Source organism: Rousettus aegyptiacus, unplaced genomic scaffold (assembly GCF_014176215.1).
Source record: "Rousettus aegyptiacus isolate mRouAeg1 unplaced genomic scaffold, mRouAeg1.p scaffold_m13_p_9, whole genome shotgun sequence".
Lineage (NCBI taxonomy): Eukaryota > Metazoa > Chordata > Mammalia > Chiroptera > Pteropodidae > Rousettus > Rousettus aegyptiacus.
The window spans coordinates 105,320,496-105,344,109 of NW_023416312.1; the positions used below are offsets into that span (position 1 = coordinate 105,320,496).

A 23,614-nucleotide genomic window follows, 5' to 3' on the forward strand; every position below is an offset into this window, starting at 1 on the left:
TCTGACCCCGACTGTGGTGTGCGTATGGAATTCTTTCTGCACTCGCCGCCAAGAACCCATCTCTCAGTGCAGGGCCTGCTCTGCACCCTCGGGGGAATTTGCCCACTCCTGCCTCAGTAGTGTGACTCGTTAGAGAAAATCAGGCCCAAAGTGGTATCACTTGTACTAAGCCCACGATACCAAACCCGGACTTGATAGGTGACCGAACTGAAGTCTCGACTTTCACCAGAAATGTAATCTTAATCAACCAGTCTGGAATTTTCTGGACAGCACCTGGGCCTCCTCCATCCCCCACAGGAAAAAGAGACAATGTATAAAATAACACCCTTGCCTTCCTGTCCCCCCGCCCAAAAAAAGACGACATCCTGGTAGAAAAGAACCCTTTCTTCCCTTTTGCTAAGAACTCCCCTGCCCACCACTCCTCCCGTAAGAAGCTGCCCTTCTGCCCAACCCATCAGAGCTGTCCTACCTGCTGGGCGGGATGCTGCTCGATTCCTGAGTCACTTCATAAAGCCGATTAGATCTTGAAATTGAAATTTTTAAACAGCATATACATGCAACATACAAGTAACTTTTATATGTGTGTGACATAACAAGCAGAGTGAGCTGGGCTTCTGCCCTAGTTCCTGGAACCCTTGGACTCTCCAGTGACCGAGAGCATCTTCTCCATGGTACCAGTGACTGGTGAGGGTAGGGGAGGCCTAGATAGTTTCAGGATGGGAGCCGGTCACCAAAAAGACGGATATAATGAAGGTTGGAACTTCTGGCCGCAGGCCCTGGCCTCAGTCATGGGAGAGGAGCTGAGACTGGATTCATCCCCTGTGGCCGGCCATTTAGATAATCACGGCCCAGTAATGAACCGTCCACAACCTTCATTATATCCGCTGTCCTGCGCTTTGCTTCCAAAGGAAGCAAACTCCTTTTCCATCTATGGCCTAAAGATACAGCATGCTCGCGGGCCTCAGATGACAGCTGGTGCTGAGGGAAGGACACCCGAGTGGTGGCCAAGCGACACCCGGGCAAGGCACCTGGGCCGTCGGCTGGCAGGGAGCAGAGAAACATGGTCACGCACAGGCCTGGGACCTGGATGCTAATGAGCTGCTCCTGAAAGCGAGCGGGTGTCACAGGCGTTTGCCAGTGCCAGCTCAGTGAAAGAAACTGAAAGGAAAGCGCTTGAGAAAAGTAACTTTAATAATTTCAGCTGAACTGTGATAGACAAAAGCGCTTTCTCAAAATAAAGTTAGGAATGGCCAGAATCATTTTATGAAAAGTTCTCTAGAAATAACACAGTAGAATTAAGCTGATGGAGCATGCCTATAAGAAAACTGTAAGAATAATTGAATCAAGTAATATTCACCTAGCGCTCAGAATCCTAGAATCCCAGAATCCATGTATTGGAGTGCGGTGGGGGGCAGGAGCAGGGGATCAAGGCAGAATTTCCAGAAAAGCTCCAAACAGAAAGTTGCCTTCTGAGTGCGCTCTGGCCTTAAGCCCGAAGACTTCACGCATACAGAGTGTTGGATGAGAGCAGATGACCTCGTACTCAGTCCCACCGTAACTGTAGTCTGTGTGAGACATTCTCAAGTTGTATTAAGTTGCTTGTACAGACTTAAGGTCATGAGCATGACTTCAGGGTCTGCACTTTTGATGTCGAGGGCCTCCACGAAGCAGCTCAAGGCCTCCTGCAGCCTTCCTGCCTCTCTCAACGCTTTCCCACGTGCTACGAGGCTCTCGTAGTCACTGGCAGCCTGCACCGCGTCACTCTGAGGACCGCCGACCGCTTGCATGGCAGCGGGGGGCTCGGGATCCCCCGGACCCCCAGGGGAGGCCTCCACAACCAGGGCAGCAGGCTGAGGCACAGTCGGCCAACTGGAGTTGTTTTCTGGAGACGGCGTTTCTCTGGAAGGTTCCTCTCCCGCAGAGTCCGAGGCTTCGCCACTGCTTCCCTCCGCTCCTGCCCGCGGCCCCGGCGCAGCTCCCTGTGCCTCGGCGCTGCCCTCCAGCCCGTCCTCCATGTCCTCCACGTGGTCCAACACCAAGTTGATGACAGACCTCCGGGAAGCCAGGGACCTTCGAGACTTCACAGACTTATTTAAGCTATCACTCAGCAGAGGGGAAAAGAACCTTCTAGGTGGACTGACGTCAGCTTTGGGAGTTGAAGCATCGAACTGTTTTACAGGTAAGCGGGAGGGAGATGTGCTGAGTGAATCTGTGCCTGAAGCATCTCGAAAGCTGTCACTGTCGTCTTCATCGTCGGAGACGATTCTCCTGGTTTTCCGCCCGCCTTTCATAGTCACCACTTCTTCGGGCTCCTCATCGTCCCCGGAGGGCCCCGCGCTCAGCCATGTGTGGCTATGCACAAACTCTGCTCCCGGACGGGCTGCCGAGCCACCTGCTTTCTCAGCAAGCTCCAAAGACCGACTGGACGGATCCCGCCCACTATCCGCAGAGTCTTCCAAGAAAAGGTTGAAGTCACACGCGTACTGTGGTGAGGACACTGCGGACTCCCCTCCGGCCGCAGCTGCATCGGCTGGCGCACTGCGGGGCGCCGACAACTCACTGGTGGCGGCTACATCCATGCCAGAGGCATCAGAGCCCGTGCTTTGCGGCTCTCGTGTCACTGGGGTGGCGGCCCAGGGATCCGAGCGCTGTGAGACCGTGCCATCCTGCACTTCATCAGCATTTGGCGCAAGATCAGCTGTGGCGGACGTGCTAAGTGACAAATGAGAACTCTGCACAGGGCTCTCTGGCAGCACGGCCACTCCCAATGAGAAGTCCTCCACACTATCTGAGCCCGCGGGCGAGGCCTCTGCAAAGTCGGCCCCGAGCTCAGTGCCTCGCGGGAGGCTTGCATCTTGCAGGACTATGACGCTCATCTCTGTACTGGGCACATTTGCCTTGTCACCTGCTTCGGGCAGATCACCAAGGGCGACACTGGCCATTTGGGAGCTGATTTCTTCTTCCCATGTGCGCCGGGCGCTTGGAGGGTGTGAAGGCTCGGCCTGCGGCTTCTTCGACTCTAGGCCTTTCCCCTTGGTCTGAGAAGGAAACTCTGCTTCTCTGCGCCACAGCCCCTGGTGGGCAGCTCTCTCTCTTTCCAGTAAGAGCTCTGTGTTCTGAGACTCGAATTCAACAAGGAATTGAGCTTTCTGGACCCTTTCTTGAATATACTGAGATTCTTCGATGACGTCCAGCTCTTCTTTGGCAGACAGGTCCTGGGTGTACATCAGGTCGTGGTCCGACACGCCGGCTATGCCCAGCGTGTGCAGGTAGGCGATGTGCTCATCCAGCCTGCGATCGGACCTCCGCTGCGCCGCGTGCAGCGACTGCAGCTGCAGCTGGGTCGCCGACTTCTGGAAATCCTCGATTGCGAAGAGCTCTCTTAATTCCTGTTTGCTGAAATACCGAAACGGGTTCTTCTTGTCACCAGTGGTTTGTCTTATTAACGAGTCCTTGAAAACCTGTCTTCTGTATATCTTCTCCTCCACAGTGCCGCAAGTGATGAGCCTGTAAACCACAACATTTTCTCTCTGTCCAATTCGGTGAGCGCGATCCACAGCTTGAGCATCGGTCGCAGGATTCCAGCTAGGGTCAAAGATGACCACTCTGGTCGCTGCAGTTAATGTTAAGCCAACGCCACCTACTTGTGTGGTAAGCAGGAAAACAGAGTAATCTTTATTTTGCTGGAATAAGTTAATTCTTTTTTCTCGTTCCATGAGATGAGTAATTGTTCCATCGATTCGCAGTATCTTAAAGTGCCGGTTCTTTAAGAGGCGTTCGATGATGTTTAGAATTTGTCTGGACTGGGAAAACACCAGAGTCTGATGCCCTTCATTTCGCAGTCTCTCAAGCAGATCCATCAGAAATATCATTTTCCCAGATTCCTTCATCAGCGTATCATCAGTTACTTGATCAATATGGTCCACATCTGAAGCCTCTTTATCCTCACCTTCATCTTCAACAGAGAATGTGACATCCCCCAGACTTAGCAAGTGACAAGCCCGCGCAGACAGCAGCCTAGGATGATCACACAGCTTCTTTAAGACGCCTAGCTCGGCCAGAGGTGAGCGTGTCTCCATTAACAATGCCTTGATGTGATCTAGAGACACGAATTTCCTGTATATTTCTTCTTGTAAAGGTACAAGACGGATCCAGATGATTAAATCATTTTTCCTGGAAAGCGAAGGCATTTCATAAGCGGCATCAAAACCTGGATTTTTGTCACTAAGTCTGACCTCTGGGTCGCCTGGCTGTTTCTTCTGTACCTCTTCTTTAGTCCTCCTGAGAAAATAGGGTTTTATGATTGCCATTAAGTTTTCTGATATTTTTAATCCCAAGGCTTTTTCCCCTGGGGTGGCATCCTTCTCCCGTGCTCTAGTAATAGGATTTTCATACTCCATTTTAAAAGTTTTCAATGTTCCTAGCAGGGACCCCTGACAAGCGAAATCGAACAGGGACCACAGTTCTTGTAAGTTGTTCTGGATCGGGGTCCCTGTGAGGAGGATACGGTTGCTGGCGGGCACGGCCCGGGCACACAGCGCCGACTTAGTAGATGAGGTCTTGATCTTATGCGCTTCATCAAGGATGACATAGTCCCACACAAACTTTTGGCCATCCAAGCTTGAGAGTTGCTGCCAGTTATTGATTAGCATTTGGTAGGTCGTGATAATGACACCGTTCCTGTGCTGAATCCGACGGAGGTTTCGGGCACGTTCATCCTTGCTAGGACCGTGGAAGGTTTTGACTCTCATTCCTGGAGTCCACTTGACAAATTCTTTTAGCCATGTGCTGATGAGACTGGTTGGCATGATCAGCAGCACGTGATTCACAAGTGAAGCGTCAAACATACCGGAAAGGAAAGCGATGATTTGAACAGTCTTCCCTAATCCCATATCATCGGCCAAGATGCCGCCTTTCCTTCCATCTCTGTAGAGGCTGTAGAGGAAAGCCACGCCTTCCTTCTGGTGCTCAAACAGCTGGTTGTGCAGTTCTCGATAGAGCAGCAGGCCGGAACTGCACACGTCCGTGAACTCGTCATCCCCGGGGTCTGCCAGCTCCTCCAAGGCTTCCTGTATTTTTTGGATTCTGCTCATCAATTTCTCATTAGGAAAAATGTCCTTTGCCAAATTGAACAGTTTAAATGCTTCTTCCAGATCTCCATTCTTAGTTGCTTCTTTGGCCTCTTTTACATATCTGCGGGGAAAAAAGGTTAAAAAAAGACATATATATATCACATATATATATATACATCATATATACATACACACATACATATACATATGATTACAAAGAAAGGAAACAGATTGAACATTCAGTGTAAGAACATTCGAGAGTCCATTTTGGAATGCAAACAGCTGTTGGGCTTTTAATATCCTACGATCAGGGTGGGAAAGATTAGCGCAGAAGATGCCAGTGAAAGCCGGCACCGCTTAAGACACAAATACCCACCAGACACTGCCGGCGACGCCTTCGGGCACTAGTTGTGCGAAATTAAAAACACCGCCAACCATAAGAACTACGGACTGATATGTTTTGTAAAACCAAACAGCCGACCTTCGCTGCGGGCGCATGGGCACAAGGACGGTCCAGGGCCCTGCCCGGGCCTTGCTCCTCGTGCCCCCGTGACGCATCTGACAGTGCGGATCACGCCCTCGTTCTGCCGCATCCCACAGCTTCCTCCTGGTTTCCGCGCCCATCACCGGCCATTTCTCCTGGGTCCTTCTTGGGCTCCTGTCCTTCCTCCCACGGGTTCCGTCCTGGGCCTTCTTCTCTCTCCTCGGGCTGTCCCAGAGCTCCTGACCCCACCCGGTGCTCGGGACTCCCCGAGCTCTAGTCAACACCCATAATCCAACTGCCTTCTAAACATCTGGAAAGGCTCACCGGCGCCTCAGATTCAACTCACCGCAAACGAAAATCATTATTTTACAAGGTCTGAAAACATGCCTCCCCATTTGTGTGGCAGTAAGTAAGTGGAAAGATAGCCATAGACATGGGAGCAAATATTTGCAAATCATGCATCTGATAAAGTATTTGTACCTAGAAAGTATAAAGTAGTCCTACAACTCAATAATTAAGAGAACATAATTAAAAATGAGCAAATGATCCGAAGACACATTTCTCCAAAGAAGACATACAAATGGCCAACGAGCATTTGTTGCTTGCTGGGCGTCAAGAGTTAAGTTCCATTCCCTGTCACTGCACTGAGGCCACAGTGGCGACCGCTGGACTCATGCAGCTGAGTGCCAGGCCCCGAAGCCATTCTCTGCCCTCCCCTTCCTCCTCGCCCTTGTCAACCCAGGGTGCCTCTGTCCAGATAACCGGTGTCTGCCTCGGTTTGTGTTCCGGAGCTTGAAGGAGAACACATGTCCCGTGCTACCAGGACAATCTCTGCACATTCCTGAGAGCGAGCTGGCCTCCGGACCCCGGCAAAGCCCAGGCTTCTAACTGCAGCCAGGCCTCCGCCACAGACAGCGAAGTGCTGCCCCTGCACCCCAGCTCCGGGCAGAGTCCCCATAACCATACACCGACCTTTTAAATGGCAACCAGACTTCTTAGCAGCAGCCTCAGACGCTCATTGCTGGGTCCTACCGGTTCCCTGGAATGCGAGTTTACAGTATTCCGCGGACGCCGCCACTCTCTGGCTGGGCTGAGGCCCTGCAGTCAGCCGAGCTGCCATCCCGGTCCCTGGTCCACCCTCCTTAGCGGGCCCAACACCTCGTCTCAGCACTTCCCCTCCCCCTATCCGCCCCACGCACAAAGCTGGGCCTAGGACAGACTCCTTCCCTACAATGGAGCCCGGGACAAATGAGGTCTGCTCTTCGTAGCACTGGCAGGTTGCTGCGTGTGCAACCCCCTTGTCAAGGTGGATGTGCATGTTTCAGACACAACTGGCAAGCCTTCCGTTTCTGTCACTAACAGCAAAACGTGTGTGGCTGACGTAAGAACTGCAGGTGACCTGCATGCTGGAAACCTGTGCTTCCAAGCCTGGGTCATGGAAGAAGCAGCCTGGTTCTTCTGGGGCCGCCCCTGGGCCTCACTTCCAGGGAGGATCATTTTAATCAAAGTGGAAAACAGTCTGTCATAGTCATTTCTAAGGATGAGCTTAATATTATTAAACAGCAACTTCTGGGCTAGATTAGAGACTATGGTTCACAGTTCAGTCAAACGGCAAGCACTACTGATTATTTAACAAGTAGCTCGTCCCTGCTTTGCCCCATTTGTCAGATGGACATGTAAACCTCAAAAAAAATTTACAGAACAAAATGAAGAAAGCAGAGAGACTCGGAGATACAGAGAACAAACTGAAGGACTGGGTGAAGGGATTAAGGCGCACGACAGTCACGGGGATGTGAAGTACAGCACAGGGAATGTGGTCAGTAATGCAGTAATAACCCCGTGTGGTGCCAGGTGGGGATGAGACTCATCGGGGGACAACTTCGTAAGTGACATCAACGTCTCACCGCTATGCTCTACGCCGGAAACTAATATATTGTATGCGACCTGTAGTTGAAAACTAAACATTTTAAAAAACTAAAAACCAAAACCAAAACAAAAACTACATTGCTTACTCTTAACAGCCCCAAACTGGAAACCACCCAAGTGTCTGGCTTAACGCCCTGTGGCACGGCAGGAATTCATACATGCACGAATGTCAAAAACGTGTGGGGCCAGAACGGCCGGGCAGAAGAGTAGAAGCAGTGTGATTTCACTTAAAGTTCTGGAATAGGCAAGACATTAGAGCAGTGGCTGCTTCTGGAGCTGGAGTGGGAGTGGCAATTGCCTGGGAAGAGGTGTAAGGGAACTTTCTGGAGTGATGACCATGTTCTATATCTTGATGGGGGTCTGCATTTGTCACAACTCGGCAAATGTACACTTCAGATTTGTGCATTTCTTTTTATGTAAATTTTACTTCAGAAGAAAAAAAATGACCTGAAATACTGAAATCTCGTGACTGGTCTGTACACTGAGCCTGCAGGAAGTGTCCTGATGTCTGCGATTTACTCTGAAATGCATCCCCAAACTCGGATGGATTAGGATGACAGATGCGTGATAAAACGAGTATACTGAAACATGAATAACAGGATCTGGGGGGGGGGATGGATCCAAAAAGAAAAAAAAAAAGACCACTCTGCCCAGAGAGTATGGCCTGTTTGGGGGCGCACAGAATGGATAGAGTCCTGAGTCTATACGCTGCGGCGCGGCTTCTTATCCCAGCACTCTAACACAACTGCTGTCACCGAGGGCACCAGTGACCTTCATATGCCAAATCCAACAGCCACCTGTTGGTCTTTATCTTCCTTGAGCCTCGCTGCCTCCCACACAAGCTGTCCCCTCCTGGTCCCGCGGCCCACGCCACTGCCCTGGATTTCTTCCTGCGTCTCTAACCATTCCTTCTCGGCCTGCACCCTGAATTCCTCTCCCTCTACCTGCCCCCGTACAAACACTGGCATTTCTGAGTACCTCTGTATTGTCACCGCCCTTCTGGCTCCACGTACTCCCCCACCCCCAGATTTTATCCACGGCAGTCGCTTCGTACTGGGTTGAACGGTATCCCTGCAAATTTCCTGCGGACCTGGATGGAGCCTGTGAAGCTGACCTTACTTGGAATGAGAGTCCTCACAGATGGGATCGTGCCAAAATGATTAGCACGGGCCCTCAAGTGACATGACTGGTGCCCTTATAAGAAGCACATCTGGACACAGACAGACAGACAGACAGAATGGAGAATGTGAACACAGAGGCAGGTACTGGAGCGATGCGGCTATAAGCCAAGGAATTCCACGGACTGCAGATTCTGTGTCTGAAAAGAAACCAACCCCAATGGCATGACGACTTCAGACTTCGGGCCTCCAGAACCATGCGAGAGTCAATTTCTGGGGAATTTTTATGGTGGTGAAATCTACGTAAGATAAAGTTTGCCACTTAAACCATTTTTAATTGTGTGCCAATGATATGAATTATGTTCACCATGTTATGCAACCATCACTACTATCTAGTCCTAAAACTTTTTCGTCTCCCCAGATAGAAACTCTGTTCCGCATTCCCCCTCTCCCAGTCCCTGGGGACCACTGTCCCAATTTGTCTCTGTGAGATTGCCTATTGTAGATATCTAAGTGCAATCATACAATATCTGTCCTTTTGCGTCCGGCTTATTTCACTTAGCATTATCCATGTTGTAGCATATGTCACAAGTTCTCTTTTTAAGTCTAATACCCCACTGCATGTAAACACCACATTTTGTTTATGCATTCATCTGTTGATGAACACGTGGGTCGTTCCAACTTTTGGCTATGACGATCGTGTTGCAATGAACAGCTGTGTGGATCCCTGTTTTCGATTCTTTTGCTACGTACCTAAGAGCGGCATTGTTGAATCCGCCATTTGGTTAAGTGGATGGAGGGGACGGATTTGGCAGAAGCGGAATTTTAACTGACGTCTGAAAATTCCAAAGCCACTGCTCTATCCAGCATCCCATCTTGCGTCCACAGTCCATTTTCCTCAGCAAGGTCCCACACTGCCCTCAAGGGGCCACGCTTCCCCTTGCTTCTGACACTGCACAGAAAACTGCCTGCTATTCCCAGGGCATTGGCTTCGTCTCCGCTGCTTAGCCGACTGCCACTCGTCCTTTAAAAGTCAGTAACGGTACTGTTTTTTCCAAGCAGCCTCCTCTGGCAGCTCCCATCCAGCGCATGCACGTGCGCACACACACACACTCACACTCACCCCAAATCCCAGAATTCGGGATGAGAGCTGTATCCTCTATACTTATATGGAGCAGATGGAAACTTTCCGTCGTGTCTCTTCCCTACCACACTGAGGACACGTGTCTTTTCCGCCAGTGCATCTCCAGCGAGCGGCAGTGTGGGCTGCTCCACGGGAGGCATTTAGCAAGCGTTTGCTGAAGCATGAAATGGTGAGATCCGATTCTCAAAAGATAAAAGAACGCACGTCCCACGCACGCTGCGCACGCTTTCGCCTTCCCGGGCCCTTGCGGCCCTCCAGGGACGCTGCCTTAGAGTTCTCCCAGTGACCAAGCGCTCGCAGACGACACCACGCCTGAGACCCGGCGCATAAAACGCGGCCGTCGAGACAGCACACAACGCAGAATTCGGAGGGAGTCACTTAATACAACGTCAGCGCTTTCGGGAGCAGTCTTGTCGAAAGCAAACCCGGACCCCGTTAGCCAGTGTCATGTACCTGTTGCAACACACTGGTGGCAACTGAAGCGATGCAGGGACCTGGAGGTGGTGACCCCACTCTTTCCTCCAGAATCCTAAGGACTGTGAAGCCAGCTGATGGATGGCAAACATAATACGTAGTGGTCAAACCTAACGCATTTTGTTTTGTTAAATAAAAAATAAACATAAATAGAATAGAGAAAAATAGAAAACTGCCCCTGAATCAACTCTAATTGCGGGCGGCATGGAGGCGCCAGCCCCAAGCGACACCCCAGAAAGCTCTGTCCCGCTGCGCATCCTGCGATAATCACCTGTGGTTGGAGGACATCTGAGCGGCCAAAATAAGCTTCAGCTGTCCATCAAATATGCCTTAAGCACTTAACAAGGTTTGTGCGACACACTGGAGATATGGCCTTCATGCAGCTGGTAGTACTGGGGACTGTCATTCATCAAAGGATCACGTAAATCACCTAGTTACAAACTGCAAAGACGGCCAGGAAGGAAAAGTATGACGGGCTATTAGAGCATACACCGGGGGCCTCCAGCCTCACAGAATTCTACGGGACCTCTCCGGGTTCGGCCCTTGCTGAAAGCGCCCTAAGTGTACTGTCCCCTAAGCAGGGACACGGCGAGCAAGCAAGCGAGCGAAGATACTGCATGAAAAGCAATGTTTGCCCTGCCGGAAAGGGGGCCAGCGGCTATTCACCCCTGGACAGTGCCTGCACACAGCGGGGAAGAGTCCAGGCTTACCAGGCTCTTCTGATAGTGGGAAGAATGAGCATTATGAATTTATGTGAATTATCCTGACGTTTAAATGCTACCTCATGTGTATGTTTGCCAAAACTGGGCAGGGCGAAGGAAACTTATCTGTGAACATGGCTCATGAGCTACTGGTTTGTGAGCTCTGATTCATCTCAGCTATGACTTTGCCTGAATCTCCTCTGCAAATGATTTCTTCTGAAACAAACAAACAAACAAGAGGCTGAAGGCTCTCCACAAAGGAGCCTATACAAGGTTTGGTTTGGGGCTTAACACTGTCTACCTGTGAGATCAATCACCTAAAATAGCATAAGGCTTTCTGTAGTTGTTATTACCTGCGGATTCCACAGCCAAGAACTATCTGGACCAAAGCGTATGGCCCCAGTGAGAGCCAAGGTTCTTAGCGCTCTTGCAGGTAGGTCCTTCACACCCTGTCACAAGAAAATACAAGCGGGCAGGAAGAGCAAGGCCCAGAACAAAGTGGGAAGAGGCAGGCAGGGGCCCAGTCCCCTCCATTGTAACTTTGGTGGAACTGGCCAAACACTCCTCTGCCAGAACAAACAGGAAGACAGCATCGCATGTCAACATGCCCTCAGAAAGCAGCTGAACCTGCTGGCTAATTACTCCAGAAAAAACCAGCAAATTAATAATTGCACCCAAACCAAAATTATCCTTTTTTCTGGCACAGTAGATGTGCTTCGCCATCCAAACAGATCATACCAGCCAATGCTCCTCAGCAGGGAAAATGGTTTTATTATCTGGAGAAGCATCTGCCGCCGACCATCCTGACTGGTCCTTAGAAATAAAGTCTAGCTAAAAATGAAAATTCCCCAAGAACGATCCTAACTTCTTTTATAGTGACCTTCGTGCCTCCAGCCCCGTCTTCCAGCCCAAGGTTATCTGGATAACCACCACACTGGGGCGCAAAACTCGAGGGCTTCAAGCAAGCACTTATTCCAGAGTTTGAAGGAAGCTATGGTTGTTTGGAGAAAAGTCTCGAACCTTCTTGTGTGCCTGTAGTTCACCTTCCAGCCTCTTTGGTGGGCAAGTAGACAAGACCTTCCATTAAGACCAGAATATAAATCTAAAAACAAAACATTGCCTTAGGTTGTGGTTTCAATAATAATTCATTACACTGAATATTTGTTTTATAAATTTTCCTACATATGTCTTATAATTCAGGACATATGTTTTAGCGAATATTACTTGCCCATTGTAGTGGCTGGAGGATAAGATCTACCACCAGAAGACTGGATATGAAAGCTTACTGAGCGGACAAAAAAAATACACAAAACACAAAACAACAATAACCATAATCCCCTATACATAACTAATGCCTGAAGTATGGGCACTTTATGCTGTTCCAGGAAAGAGTCTAGAGGATTCATTCCAATCCACTGAGCTCGTCTGTACTTACACCGATCCCACATGGCCTTGGCTGCTACAGCTCTAGGCTAAGTTCTGAAATGAGGACCTGTGAGTTCTCCAGCTTGTTTTTTTGTTTTTTTTTTCAAGATTGTTTTGGATACTCTAGGTCCTCTCCACTTCCTTAAGGCTTTCATAACAGCTTGTTGATTTCTACAAAAGGAAAAAAAACACCTGGGAATTTGCTAGCTAAGGCACAGGAATCTGTAGAGCGCTTCGGGGGTATTGCCGTCTCGCCCAGGGTGTCTTCCAATCCAGGGTCACGGTCTGTCCTTCCGCTACTGAGGCCTTCTTGAACCTCTTCCAACAATGTTTTGTAGTTTTCAGTGTGAAAGTCTGGCACTTACTTGGATACATTTATTCCTAAGCATTTTATTCTTTTTGGTGCTACTATAAATGAAATCGCTTTCCTAATTTCATTCACTGCTACGTACAGAAATACAAGTGAATTTTGAATATTGCTCTCGCATTCTGCAACTCTGCTGAACTCGTTTATTAGTTCTTACACTTTTGCGGAGTCATAGCGTTTTCTACATAACAGATCATGCCACCTGCAAATCTAGTTTTACTTCTTCCTTTCCAATATGCCTGCCTTTTCATTCTTTTCCTTGCCTAACTGCCCTGGCGTGAGCAGACACCCTTGTCTGTTTTCAGATATAAGAGGAAAAGCTTCCATCTTTCACCATTAAGTATGTTAGCTGTGGGGTGTTTTTTAGATACCCTTGATTAGGCTGAGGAAGTTATTTTGTGTTTCTAGCTCGTTGAATGTTTTTACTATTAAAGGGTGCTAGATTTTGTCACTTTTTTCCTGCACCTACTGTGATGAACACATGGTTTTTGTCCTTTGGTTTTAAAGAAGTTAAATTTGGGATGTGGTTCCATAGTGTAGCGGTGAGCACGTCTGCTTTACATGCAGAAGGTCCTGGGTTCACGCCCCAGTGGAGCCACGGTCCATGCTCTATGGCCATGACACCCTGAACAAGCCTGATGTCTGATCTCGGAAGTTAAGCAGGGTTGGGCCTGGTTAGTACTTGGATGGGAGACCACTTAGGAAGAACAGGTGCTGTAGGCGTAAATAATAATAAATAATAAACAAATAAAATAAAGAAGTTAAATTTGATGTGTCTATTACCAAGTAGAGATGTCAAGTAAGCAGCTGGATGCAAGAGCCTGGCCTTCAGAAGGGGTCAGGACTAAAGACAAAAACGAAAACTCTCAGTGTAAAGATGGGATTTAAAGCCAATGACTTGGATAAGATCAATAAAGAAAGAAGTATAATTTAAAAACAAAACTAAACAGATGGCACCCGACATTGAGAACATTTGCAGAATTCCAGCTAACGATTACAGAAAGAATGGGGAAATGAGAAAAGCCCACTTTATAATCCCTAATGAATTAACGGATTTGGGCAGTGATTATCAACGGATGAAAGGTTGATAGGGAACACGTATTCCCATTAGGCTGAAGCATCTCCGGCAGACAATTTAGCCATCATAAAGGGTAAAACATAGCTCTGCCAAGGAGTGATCAGCCTATGACCACCTGAACCCACTGATCAGTCTTAACATTATTAAAAGTAGGAAAATCAGACATTATATGCTTCTTGATATGATGTAACAGAGTACACAGCCTCAACTATGAAGTATTCATGCCAACAATACTGAACCTTAATCTTTTTTTCCTCTACAATAGCTTCTTGTTAATTTTTTATTGAAGTATAACTGACACGCGACATTACATTAGCTTCAGGCATACGACATGACTCGACATTAATACACGCTGTGAAAAGATCACCACACTCAGTTTAGTTACCGCCCCTCACCTTCATAGTTACAAAATTTGTTTCTTGTGATGAACTTTTAAGATTTACTCTTAATTACTTTCATTAAATATGCAGTACAGTTATCACCGGAGCCCTCCTGCCCTATGTCACAGCCCCATGACTTGTTTATGTTATAACTGGAAGTTATACCTTTTGACCCCCTACACCCCACCCCCTGCTCTGGTAACCACTAATCTGTTCTCTGTATCTATGAGTGTCAGGTGGGTTTTGTTCTCAGATTCTACACATAAGTGAGATCAGAAGGTGTTTGTCTTTCTGTCTGACTCATCTCACTTAGCATAATGCCTTCAGGGTCCATCCATGTTGTCACAAATAGCAAGATTTCCTTCTTTTTTATGGTGGAGGAATACTGCGTTGTGTATATGGGCCACATTTTCCTTATTCATTCATTCATCAAACCTTTAAGTTTAAATCACAGGAGATATGAGAACAAGCTAATGACACTACAAGAAAGACATCGGACTAATCCAAATCTTTGGCATAGAAATGAAAGCAGAAGTTGTGGAGGGATCATTCTGGATCAAAAAAGGCTTAAGAAATATAATCAAATGCAGAGTGTGGACCTTCCTTGGATCCTAATTCCAACCAACCGATTATAAAAAGACTTAAGGCCATCTGAAAAAAAAATAAATATAGGCTGTGTATTAGTTGATATCAAAGAATTAGCGTGTGATCAAACGCTGCCGGGAGGCAGAGGGAGGCGAGCGCCACGAACTGCCCATTGGTTCTGTTCTACAAAATTCCTTGCTGATCTTGACAAAAGCAGCACGAACAGAGTAGTAAGAGAAAGTAGGCGACATAGAGAATAGCAAAAGAGAGCATATGGGTGACAAGACAGACCGGACAACATAGAGTACAAGGAAGTGGGTGATGGAAAGAGACGGCGACACAGCAGTGACAGGAGAGAGGTCCAGATGCAGCGCGCTCTTGAGCTTTCTCAGCAGAGGCCGCCCGAGGGATACCGCAGGAGGAAGGGGCTCTCCTGAAGCCACGGCTGCCGCACACGCCAGCGAAGTGGCCCACAGTTAGAGCCAGGACATGCAGTCAGTCCCTCAGCGGCCTTGGAGCCTGCGCCTGCCTGGAGATAACCTTGCGGCCCCCACTACATGGGAAGCAGCTCCCCGGGCCTCCTCCTTTTCTGCACATGTCAGCCATGGTGGCCGACAGCCTGTTCCCCACTCACACTCTGGAAGGTCGCTTCCCTTGGCCCGGGGGATGCAGAGCAGCTCCCGCCTGGGCCGGCCGGCACAGCCTTCTGCCATCCAGCGGGCAGGACTACGCGCCCTCCACAGTAGTCTGAGCCGCGGGCCCTAGACAGAGGGTCCCTTCCAAGTCTGTTTTCCCTTGGGTACCCCCAGTCCTAGGGTTCCAGAATGTGGCTTCCTTATTTTTTATAGTCACTCATCAGTTTAATAATTCTTTATGTTAAAATTCATGTTTTGATACACTATTTGGCTTCTACCTCCTGATTGGACCCAGAATGATACAGGGAGAGAAAAAAGAGGGTAAGTGACAGAATGAGAGAGTGGGTGACAGGAAGAAAAGTGGGTGACAGGGAAAGGCTGGGTGATAGAGAGAATGGGCCGTAGACAGACCGAGGTAGAGAGTGAGTGACAGAGATCATGGGTGACAGACATACAGAGTGGGGAGGACGACCGAGACAGAAAGAGTAAGAGGGTGAGAGACCACAGACGACCGTGTGTGCAGGCGGACGGCAGTGTGAACAGGCAGGCGACATAGGAAAGGGGGCGGTAGGTGACACAGAGAGCGAGAGACGATATGAGTGCCAGAGAGGGAAAGCGGGTGACAGAGGTGGGTGACACAGAGGAAGAGATAATGGGTGACAGAGACAGAGGGAGGAAGAGAGATAATGCCAGACAGAGGGGACGATGGGGGGCATCAGAGTGAATGAGAGTGAGGTCAAGAGAGGAGCTGGTGGGCGGGCATCCCAAAGGGAGAGTGTGTCACAGTCACTATACGTGACAGAAGATGACGGTGTGTGAAAAAGAAACCAGTTACGCAGAGTGTGTGACAGCAAGTTTCGAAGTTTCCCTTCAGCTCTCAGGCAGGAGAGGCAGAGAGACAGGTAAGGAGACGGACAGAAGGGGAGAGGAGGAGCAAGAGGGAGAGAAGGTAGAGAAGGCGAGGCTTTTTGTGCAAGGGGGACCTGGCAGAGGGCTGGACAGACTGAGAGGGATCAGGAGAGACAGAGGACTTACGACAGCTGAGGGGTTGTGAGATGGGATGTCAGGGGAGACAGGGACACGGAAAGGAAGGTGGGGGCTGTGGCAGCAGAAGATGACTGAGAGAAAGGGGTGACTGCTGAAGGGAATGAGAGAGACGCATGCCAGCTGAGAGGCAGTATTGGGGAGCAGGTGCAAGTCAGAGGGCCGCCTGCCTGGGGGGAACGGGGGAAAGGGACTGAAGGACTTGGGTTTCATTATCACCATTTTTCAGATGAAAAATAATTGAGGTTCAGAAAAGTCAAGTGACTTGCTTGAGGTCTCCCAGCTAGCAAGTGGCAGAGCCAAAAGCTGAACCCCAAATGGCCCAACCCCAAAGCCAGCACTCTACCATACCGCATGGCCTCCCTCCGCTTTCCCCAAATCTTCCATAAGGAAGTCATGCGACGGTCCAACACGTACTTTTACCCCTCTGTAAGGAGACCTTTTGGCTTTCAACAGCCTTAAACATTTTTTTTGAAAAGGGAGACAGAACTATTCAATGCCCCAATTTATTTCTTTGTACTACATGAAAAGTTAAAGCTTCTATGCATTAAAGGACACAACCAAGTTAAAAGGCAAGCTACAGACTGGGAAAAAATATCTGCAAATCATATATCGGATAAGGAGTTAATATCCAGAATATATAAAGAACTACAAGTCAACAACGACAAAAAACTACCCAACTGAAAAACAGGCAAAGGACTTGAATAGCCACTTCTCCAACGAATGGCCAACAAGTACGTGATAAAATGTTCAACATCACGAATCATTACAGAAATGTAAATTGATACCCCAATGAGATACCACCTCACTATCCTTAGGATGGCTAATAATAACAAAAGAGAAAATGACAAGTGTTGGCGAGGATGTGGAGAACCTGGAACCCCCGAGCACTGCTGGTGGGAACGTGAACTGGTCCAGCTTCTCTAGAAGACAGTGCGGAGTCCCCCAAGAAATTAAAAATAGAACTACCATACAATCCCACAATCCCACTTCTGGGTTTTTATCGAAAAGAACTGAAAGCAGGATCCTAAAGACATATTTGCGCAGCCATGCTCACACGAGCACTCAATAGTCAAGAAACGGAAGCAAGCGACCCAAGTGTCCATCGGGGGAGCAACAAAATGTGATATCTGGATACGATGCAATATTATTTATTCGGTCTTAAGAAGGAAATCCTGTCACGTAACACAACATGGATGAGCCTTGGGGACATTATGCTAAGTGAAATAATCCAGTCACAAAAAGACAAATACTTTCTGTGGGGTCCCTAGAGGAGTCAGAATCAGAGTCAGAAAGCAGAATGATGGCTCCCAGGGGTAAGGGGGCGCAATGAGCAGCTGTTGTTTAACAGGTCCAGGGCTTTAGTTCTGCGCGAGGGATGGTGGTGATGGGTGGACAATGTGAATGTGCTTATGGCCACTGAAAAATGGTGACGATGGTGCACTTCATGTTGTGTGCATTTTATCACAATATTCATTCCCAGGTCACTCTGCGCCCCACCCAGCCATCTGGCGAATGCTTCCTTACTCATTTCTCAACACAAATACACAAATATGTCTTCCTCTTGTGAGGCTTTCCCTTAGCTCACCGAACCTTGTCACTGGCCGTTCCGTCGTCTGCGCCCACATCAGGCCTTGCACACTACACGTCTTAACGGCACTGACCTAACATTATGTTTACCTAGCCTCGCCCTTTCCAGCGCTAGATCAAAAGCGATCGGCGAGCATAACCAACGTTTGACTCATCTCCACCCGCTCCCTAAGCCTGGGGCTTGGTAGGCTGGAAAGACTCGAGAAAGTTCTGGCTCTTAAGGAGTTCATATCAGAGTTATGTGACCATGAAGGGGGGCATCGGCGGCTCCCCCGACCTGAGAAATCTGAGCAGATCCCCAGGCCTAGTCGGAGAACGCGGGCGCGTGTCTCACAAGGCTCCGCCTCCGCGTTTTGGGCCGCTGCGAGGGTCCGGGGCCCCCACACCCACTCCCGGCCAGGGCCAGCGGCTGGGCCCGCCCAGCGGCCCAGACATACCTCAGGTAACGGGCAGCCTGCTCTGGGCTTAAGACCCGGGCCTCCGCTAAACCCTGGGACATCTCCATGACCCGCAGCTTGGCCTCCAATTTATCTCGGCGGGGAATTGAATTTCGCTCGCTCCCGCCCTGCGCATGCGCCGTGCGCATGAAGCGTGATGCGCCAACCGCCAGGCTCCAGGCTGTCCAATCAGCTACAGCGGGCTCCTGCGCCACCGCCCGGCCCCGCCCACGAAGGTCGTGCGCCTGCGCCGATGCGCGCTGGAGCTAAGAGGCGGTCCAGATCCCGCGGCGGGCGGGAGCGGGCGTGTCTCTAGTATTTTCGATCCAATCCAAATCATGCACGGGCAAATCCGTGCGTGTGCGTGTGCGATCCGCTTGAGTTAGCAGACTGCGTGATAGATCTCAGTGATTATTTTTACTAGCCACTAGAGACCTCCTCCACAGCCTGCACCCCAAATAGCCTCCCTTCCTTGCTTGCCAACGCCTGGCACTGAGCAAGCTTTGAATTCAAATACCTTGGGGATCATAGTCCCTGTAACTTAAACTCACATTGAAGAAGGGTCTTTAAGAACCAAAGCCGAAGCTCTCGTTTAAGAAATGAGTAGCACAGTGGTTATGGTCACCATTTCTGCAACTGAGATGCAGTCATGTTTTTCAAGACAGAGCTCAGGGATTTGGGAACCTGGAGATTGAGTTTCATGGCTTGTTTCAGCATTGCTAAGGTGGTTGTGAGACAAAAATTGACCTTGTTCCTATACTACTAAGAACATGGACATTAAGATTAATTAAGGCACTAATTAACATTCAGTATTTGAAAAGTCACCTATTGGCCCAGTCATATGCATACCATCTGTCCAGAGAGTTTTAACCTTTTGGAAATTTCACAGACCATTAGGCATTAAAGACTGTTAGGGAAGATGGGTTATTTTCCTGGTTTGTATGACCTTAAGTTATATGTTTATATATGGCTTTAGGCCCTCTCTCAAGAGGCCTTTTAGTATATTGCCATTATCCCCATTTTTCAGACATAGAAACTGAGGCTCAGACAAATAAAGTGACTTTGCCTAATGTTCCAGAGCTGGGTGGGAAGTGGCAGAGCCAGAATTAAATACCAGTTCTATATGGACGCAAATCTGTGCTCATTTATCGCGTGCTGGAAAGAAGGGAGAAGCGACGGAGAATAAGGTTGATGAGGTGGTTGGAGGCCACTTTGAAGGCGCTCGCTGACCCCGCTGCAGTCACTTCTCCTGGCGGCAAGTTGGGATTGGGGCAGGTCGAGTGCGCAGGTGCCATGGGCGCCCAAAGGATGAGGGTGCTGAGAAGAAGGGCTGGTGGGGAGAATGCCACAGGAAAGGAAAGAGAGATGGGAGCATGGTAATCTTCATCTTGAGTCGCCCATCTTTAGTTGCGCTTTGGCTCAGGATCCGCCGTCATCACTTACATCCTTGGAACTGTTGACTACTCAAAATGAAGCAGAGCAGAGCCCTGATCGCTGTCTTACACAGCTGCCCATCTGCGGGCTGTGGAGAAAAGCTGAAAGGAACTCCCTCGGGAGCAGGGCTATCGCCTCCCTGCTCCTGGCTGCCAAAGGCCCTGATCACTAGGAAGAAAGAACCAACCTCTTGCTTGTCTGCCTTTAGGCTGCTGGATTTTCCTTGGATGCCATTTTCATACTTCCCACTTCTTTAAACCCACTAACTCCTCCCGCTCTCTTTCTCTTCCCACAGCCCACAGTGCTTGCTTCCTCTGGACCCTCTTCAGAGCCCCCTGGAGTCCCCACCCCACCCTGGGCCACCAATGACCCAAGAAACTCACCACCCTGGGCTCCTAGTCCCCCTTTGTAAATAAATGGTTACACGCATCTGCAGACCGGAAATAAGAGAGAAGTGGGAGGAGATTTAGAGTGGATAAATGGAGAGAATAAAAGAGAATCGAAATTATAGCTACTACTATATCCCATTTGTGTTGTCGGACCCCGTCCAACGCACTTTTACTTAGAATAACTCTCCTGGCTGTTTCTCACTTCACATTTGCCCTGAAGTGAGGCTTCCATCCCCCAGCTTCTCTCAAAGGGATGGGATTTGAAAAGCCTGCCCTAATTACTGTTAATTTTTTAAGTGCAGTATGGTATTGTATTTTTTTAAGTCCTTATCTGCTAGAGATACATAATGGAGTATTTTCAGATAAAATATGACATTTAGGATTTACATTAAAATACTCCAGTAGGGAGAAAAATGAGGGGGGAACAGACGAACATAGATTGGCAAAATGTTGATAATTGTTGAAGCTCGTAACAGAGGTTCATTATCCTCTTCTCTCTACTTCTCTTCATGTTTGAAATTTTCCATAATAACAAATTTAAAAAACCTTTGCTATCTATTCTGCAAATTACACTGAGTCACCCACACTCATAGACCGGAAATAAGATAATGAGGTCTTACGGGGGAGTTGGGAATGGGTAAATGGAGAGATGGATGAGGCAGAATAAGAATAATAGCTATTGCTAATGTAGCCCTTGAATGCCAGGCCTTGTTCCGCGCACTTTACATATATCCTCACAACGACCTTGTTAAGTACTGTGTATTATTATTACCCTCCCTTTATAGATAAAGAGACATACAGAAGGACTGAATAAGTTACACAAGTTTACACAGCTTGTGAGTTAAAGCTGGGGTCCAAACCCAGGCATCCTGGCTTTGACTTTTTGCTTCTAAAGAATCTGCTAGTTAGATATAGGAAGCAAATGATGGGTGAAGAGAGGGATTCATTCACCCATTTACTTATTCCTTTATTTAATAAATATCTGTTGAGCCTCTACAAGATGATGGACAGGCAAGGATCTGAGTGTGGAAAATCACAAACCGGGATGGGGACACACAAGGAAAACTCCAGGGAGTTCTGAGAAGGCTTTTAGTATATTACCATTATCCCTTTTTTGCTGAGAGGATAGGATGAGGTACCTGACTCAGTCCGGCAGGCCTGGGGAAAAGGTTCTCTGAGGAAGTAGCATTTGAGCTGAGAGAGGAAAGATAAGAAACAGTTAACTAAACAAAAAAAAAAAGGGAAGGGAAGAGCATTTCAGGCAGGGGGAGAAGCATGGCCAAAGGTCCTGAGGCAGAAGAGAGGTCAATGTGGGAAGAACCAAAAAGGTTAGAACCTTAGACTTGGAATGGTTTTCTGGAGTCCAGTTCAGTGTCACAAGCGAGGGGCTTGTCAGTGGGAAAGAAGGAAGTGACTGGTCGAAGGTGACACCCTGAATCAGTGGCAGAAACAGGACTCAAACGTAGGTGTCTCGCCCCTCCACTCCCTCGCCCAGCACTCTTTCCAGCCCAGCCCGCCGCCTCCCTGCCTCTCAGGATGGAGGCCAACTGGGTGTCACCGAAACGCTGCTCTTGGGGACTAAGATAGGGGAGAGCGTTTTTGGAGATAGTTATAAGTAACCAAATGAAATCTTCGCAGGCAAGGAGGTCAAGAGTGGGTTTGGAGCAGAAAAGAGAAGAAAGTGATTTAGAAGTAGCAAGAATTTAATTCGATCCCCGTATACCTAATTGGGCTCCCCTCATTTATAGCTAGGGCTCTAAAGAGGGTGAGGATTTTTAGGAGGTAGAAAAGGGGACTGGGGGCTGAGGTCTTCATCCCCTCTTTTGAGATGAGAGGGTCTGTCTCAGGAAGCAGTGGGTAGGGCGCTGCGTTCTGCTCGGCAACCAGCCATGCGTCATCTCCAGCTCTGCCAGCAGAGGGAGCTAGAAACCAAATTTCCTAAGAATGGCAGGTGGCCTGGCCCCCGGGGTTGGACAAAATCTTACTGGAAACTAATAGTCGTCCCAAGATGCTGTGGAGATGACAGGGCCTGAGGGAAGCAGGGAGCCAAGAGTTACGATTATCTGCAGGGTCTTTGCATTAAATTGCACAGTCTTCGATAACTGCTTTCTAAACCTGCCTCCCAAGGTTTAGGCTGAAGCGGCACCAAGGCAGGACAAAACCATGGACTTGTTCCCTCGATATTCCCCATGTCCGTGAGCAGCACTGCCGCCTCCCCCCGCAATTATTCAAGTCAGAAACTGGGAGGCATCTTCCCAATCTGCCAGTAAGTCCTATTGAGATAGAGAGAGGGATGCATTCACCCATTCACTTATTCCTTTATTTAAGAAATATCTGTTGAGCCTCTACAAGATGATGGACTGGCAAGGATCTGACTGTGGGGGGACAGCGGCGAGCAGAGCAGACAGACAAGTCCTTGCTGTCAAGGCGTTTACGGCAGGGCAAAGGTGTTAACTTGAAATGATAATCCCACAAGCTTGTGGAAAATTACAAGCCGTGATGAGGGCACACAAGGAAAACTCCAGGGAGTTCGGAGAGCATGTAATGAGACAGTCTGGCAGGCCCGGGAAATACATCCTTAATACCTCCCCCCCAACCCCAAACACTTCTTCCCATCTCCTCTGCCTCCATTCTGGTCTACGCCGCCATCATCTCTCGCCTCTCGACTTTCTGCTTTTATTCGTGCCTGCTTTCCACTGTCTCTGCACCCAGCCACCAGAGTGATCTTTCAGAAACACCCATCTGGTCATGTCATGGCTGTGTCTAAACCCTTCAAAGCCTCCTCCTCTCCCTCAAAATCAAGACTTGCCTCCTCATTTCTTCTTGGCCTTACACATGCGCACGGGCACACACACGCCAGTCTCCTCAGTCTGAACCATTTCTTATCCAGATTGTGGCCCTCGGCCCTCTTGCTTGCTGTTTCCTCTGCGTGGACTTTCTTCCCTTCCTATGTGTCCCATTATCTCTCTCGTTGACTCCTCTGCTCTCAGCTCACGTCTCCCTTTTTCGGGGGGATCTTCTATAATTCTTGCCAACAGTTGTCCTCTGCGATACAATGTGACACTCCCCGCCGTTATCAGCGGACTTTATCCATGGAATTTGGCTCTTTGGTAACCTATATGGCTCCCCCATGATCATGTGAGCCCTGTGAAGGACAGAGCTCTCTTTTTCACAATTGCAGCTTTACAGAGCTTAGCATGGTGCCTACATATAGTAGCTGATAAGTAACGATTTATCAGATGGATGGGTGGATGGATGGATGGATGGATGGATTTATCAATGTACTAATCCTAAATGGGAGCAATGGGCACCAGGATGGAGAGAATGAGGG

At 48.8% G+C, this 23,614-nt stretch overlaps 2 protein-coding genes and 1 pseudogene across 2 annotated transcripts in view; 2 read left to right on the forward strand and 1 right to left on the reverse strand.

Annotated features, from left to right (window-relative positions):
• The window catches only part of PIN4 (peptidylprolyl cis/trans isomerase, NIMA-interacting 4), a 42,328-nt gene that overhangs the window by 8,942 nt on the left and 9,772 nt on the right, over window positions 1–23,614 (forward strand). The gene's annotated exons all lie outside the window — the stretch shown is intronic.
• ERCC6L (ERCC excision repair 6 like, spindle assembly checkpoint helicase) lies at window positions 1,170–18,581 on the reverse strand. Its single transcript, XM_016130648.2, has 2 exons — window positions 18,461–18,581; window positions 1,170–5,193 (listed from the first exon to the last, which is right to left on the reverse strand). The coding sequence occupies exons 1-2, from the start codon at window positions 18,526–18,528 to the stop codon at window positions 1,581–1,583; spliced, it is 3,681 nt and encodes a 1,226-aa protein (XP_015986134.2). The 5' UTR covers window positions 18,529–18,581; the 3' UTR covers window positions 1,170–1,580.
• On the forward strand, window positions 13,319–13,434 carry LOC118607987 (annotated as a pseudogene).

Bases quoted from the DNA above. Each gene is read 5' to 3' on its own strand.
- ERCC6L (XM_016130648.2), bottom strand. From the start codon at position 18,528: ATGGAGATGTCCCAGGGTTTAGCGGAGGCCCGGGTCTTAAGCCCAGAG. The intron at 5,194-18,460 runs GTATGTCTGGGC...TTTTCCCCGCAG, and splicing joins CAGGCTGCCCGTTACCTGAG to ATATGTAAAAGAGGCCAAAG.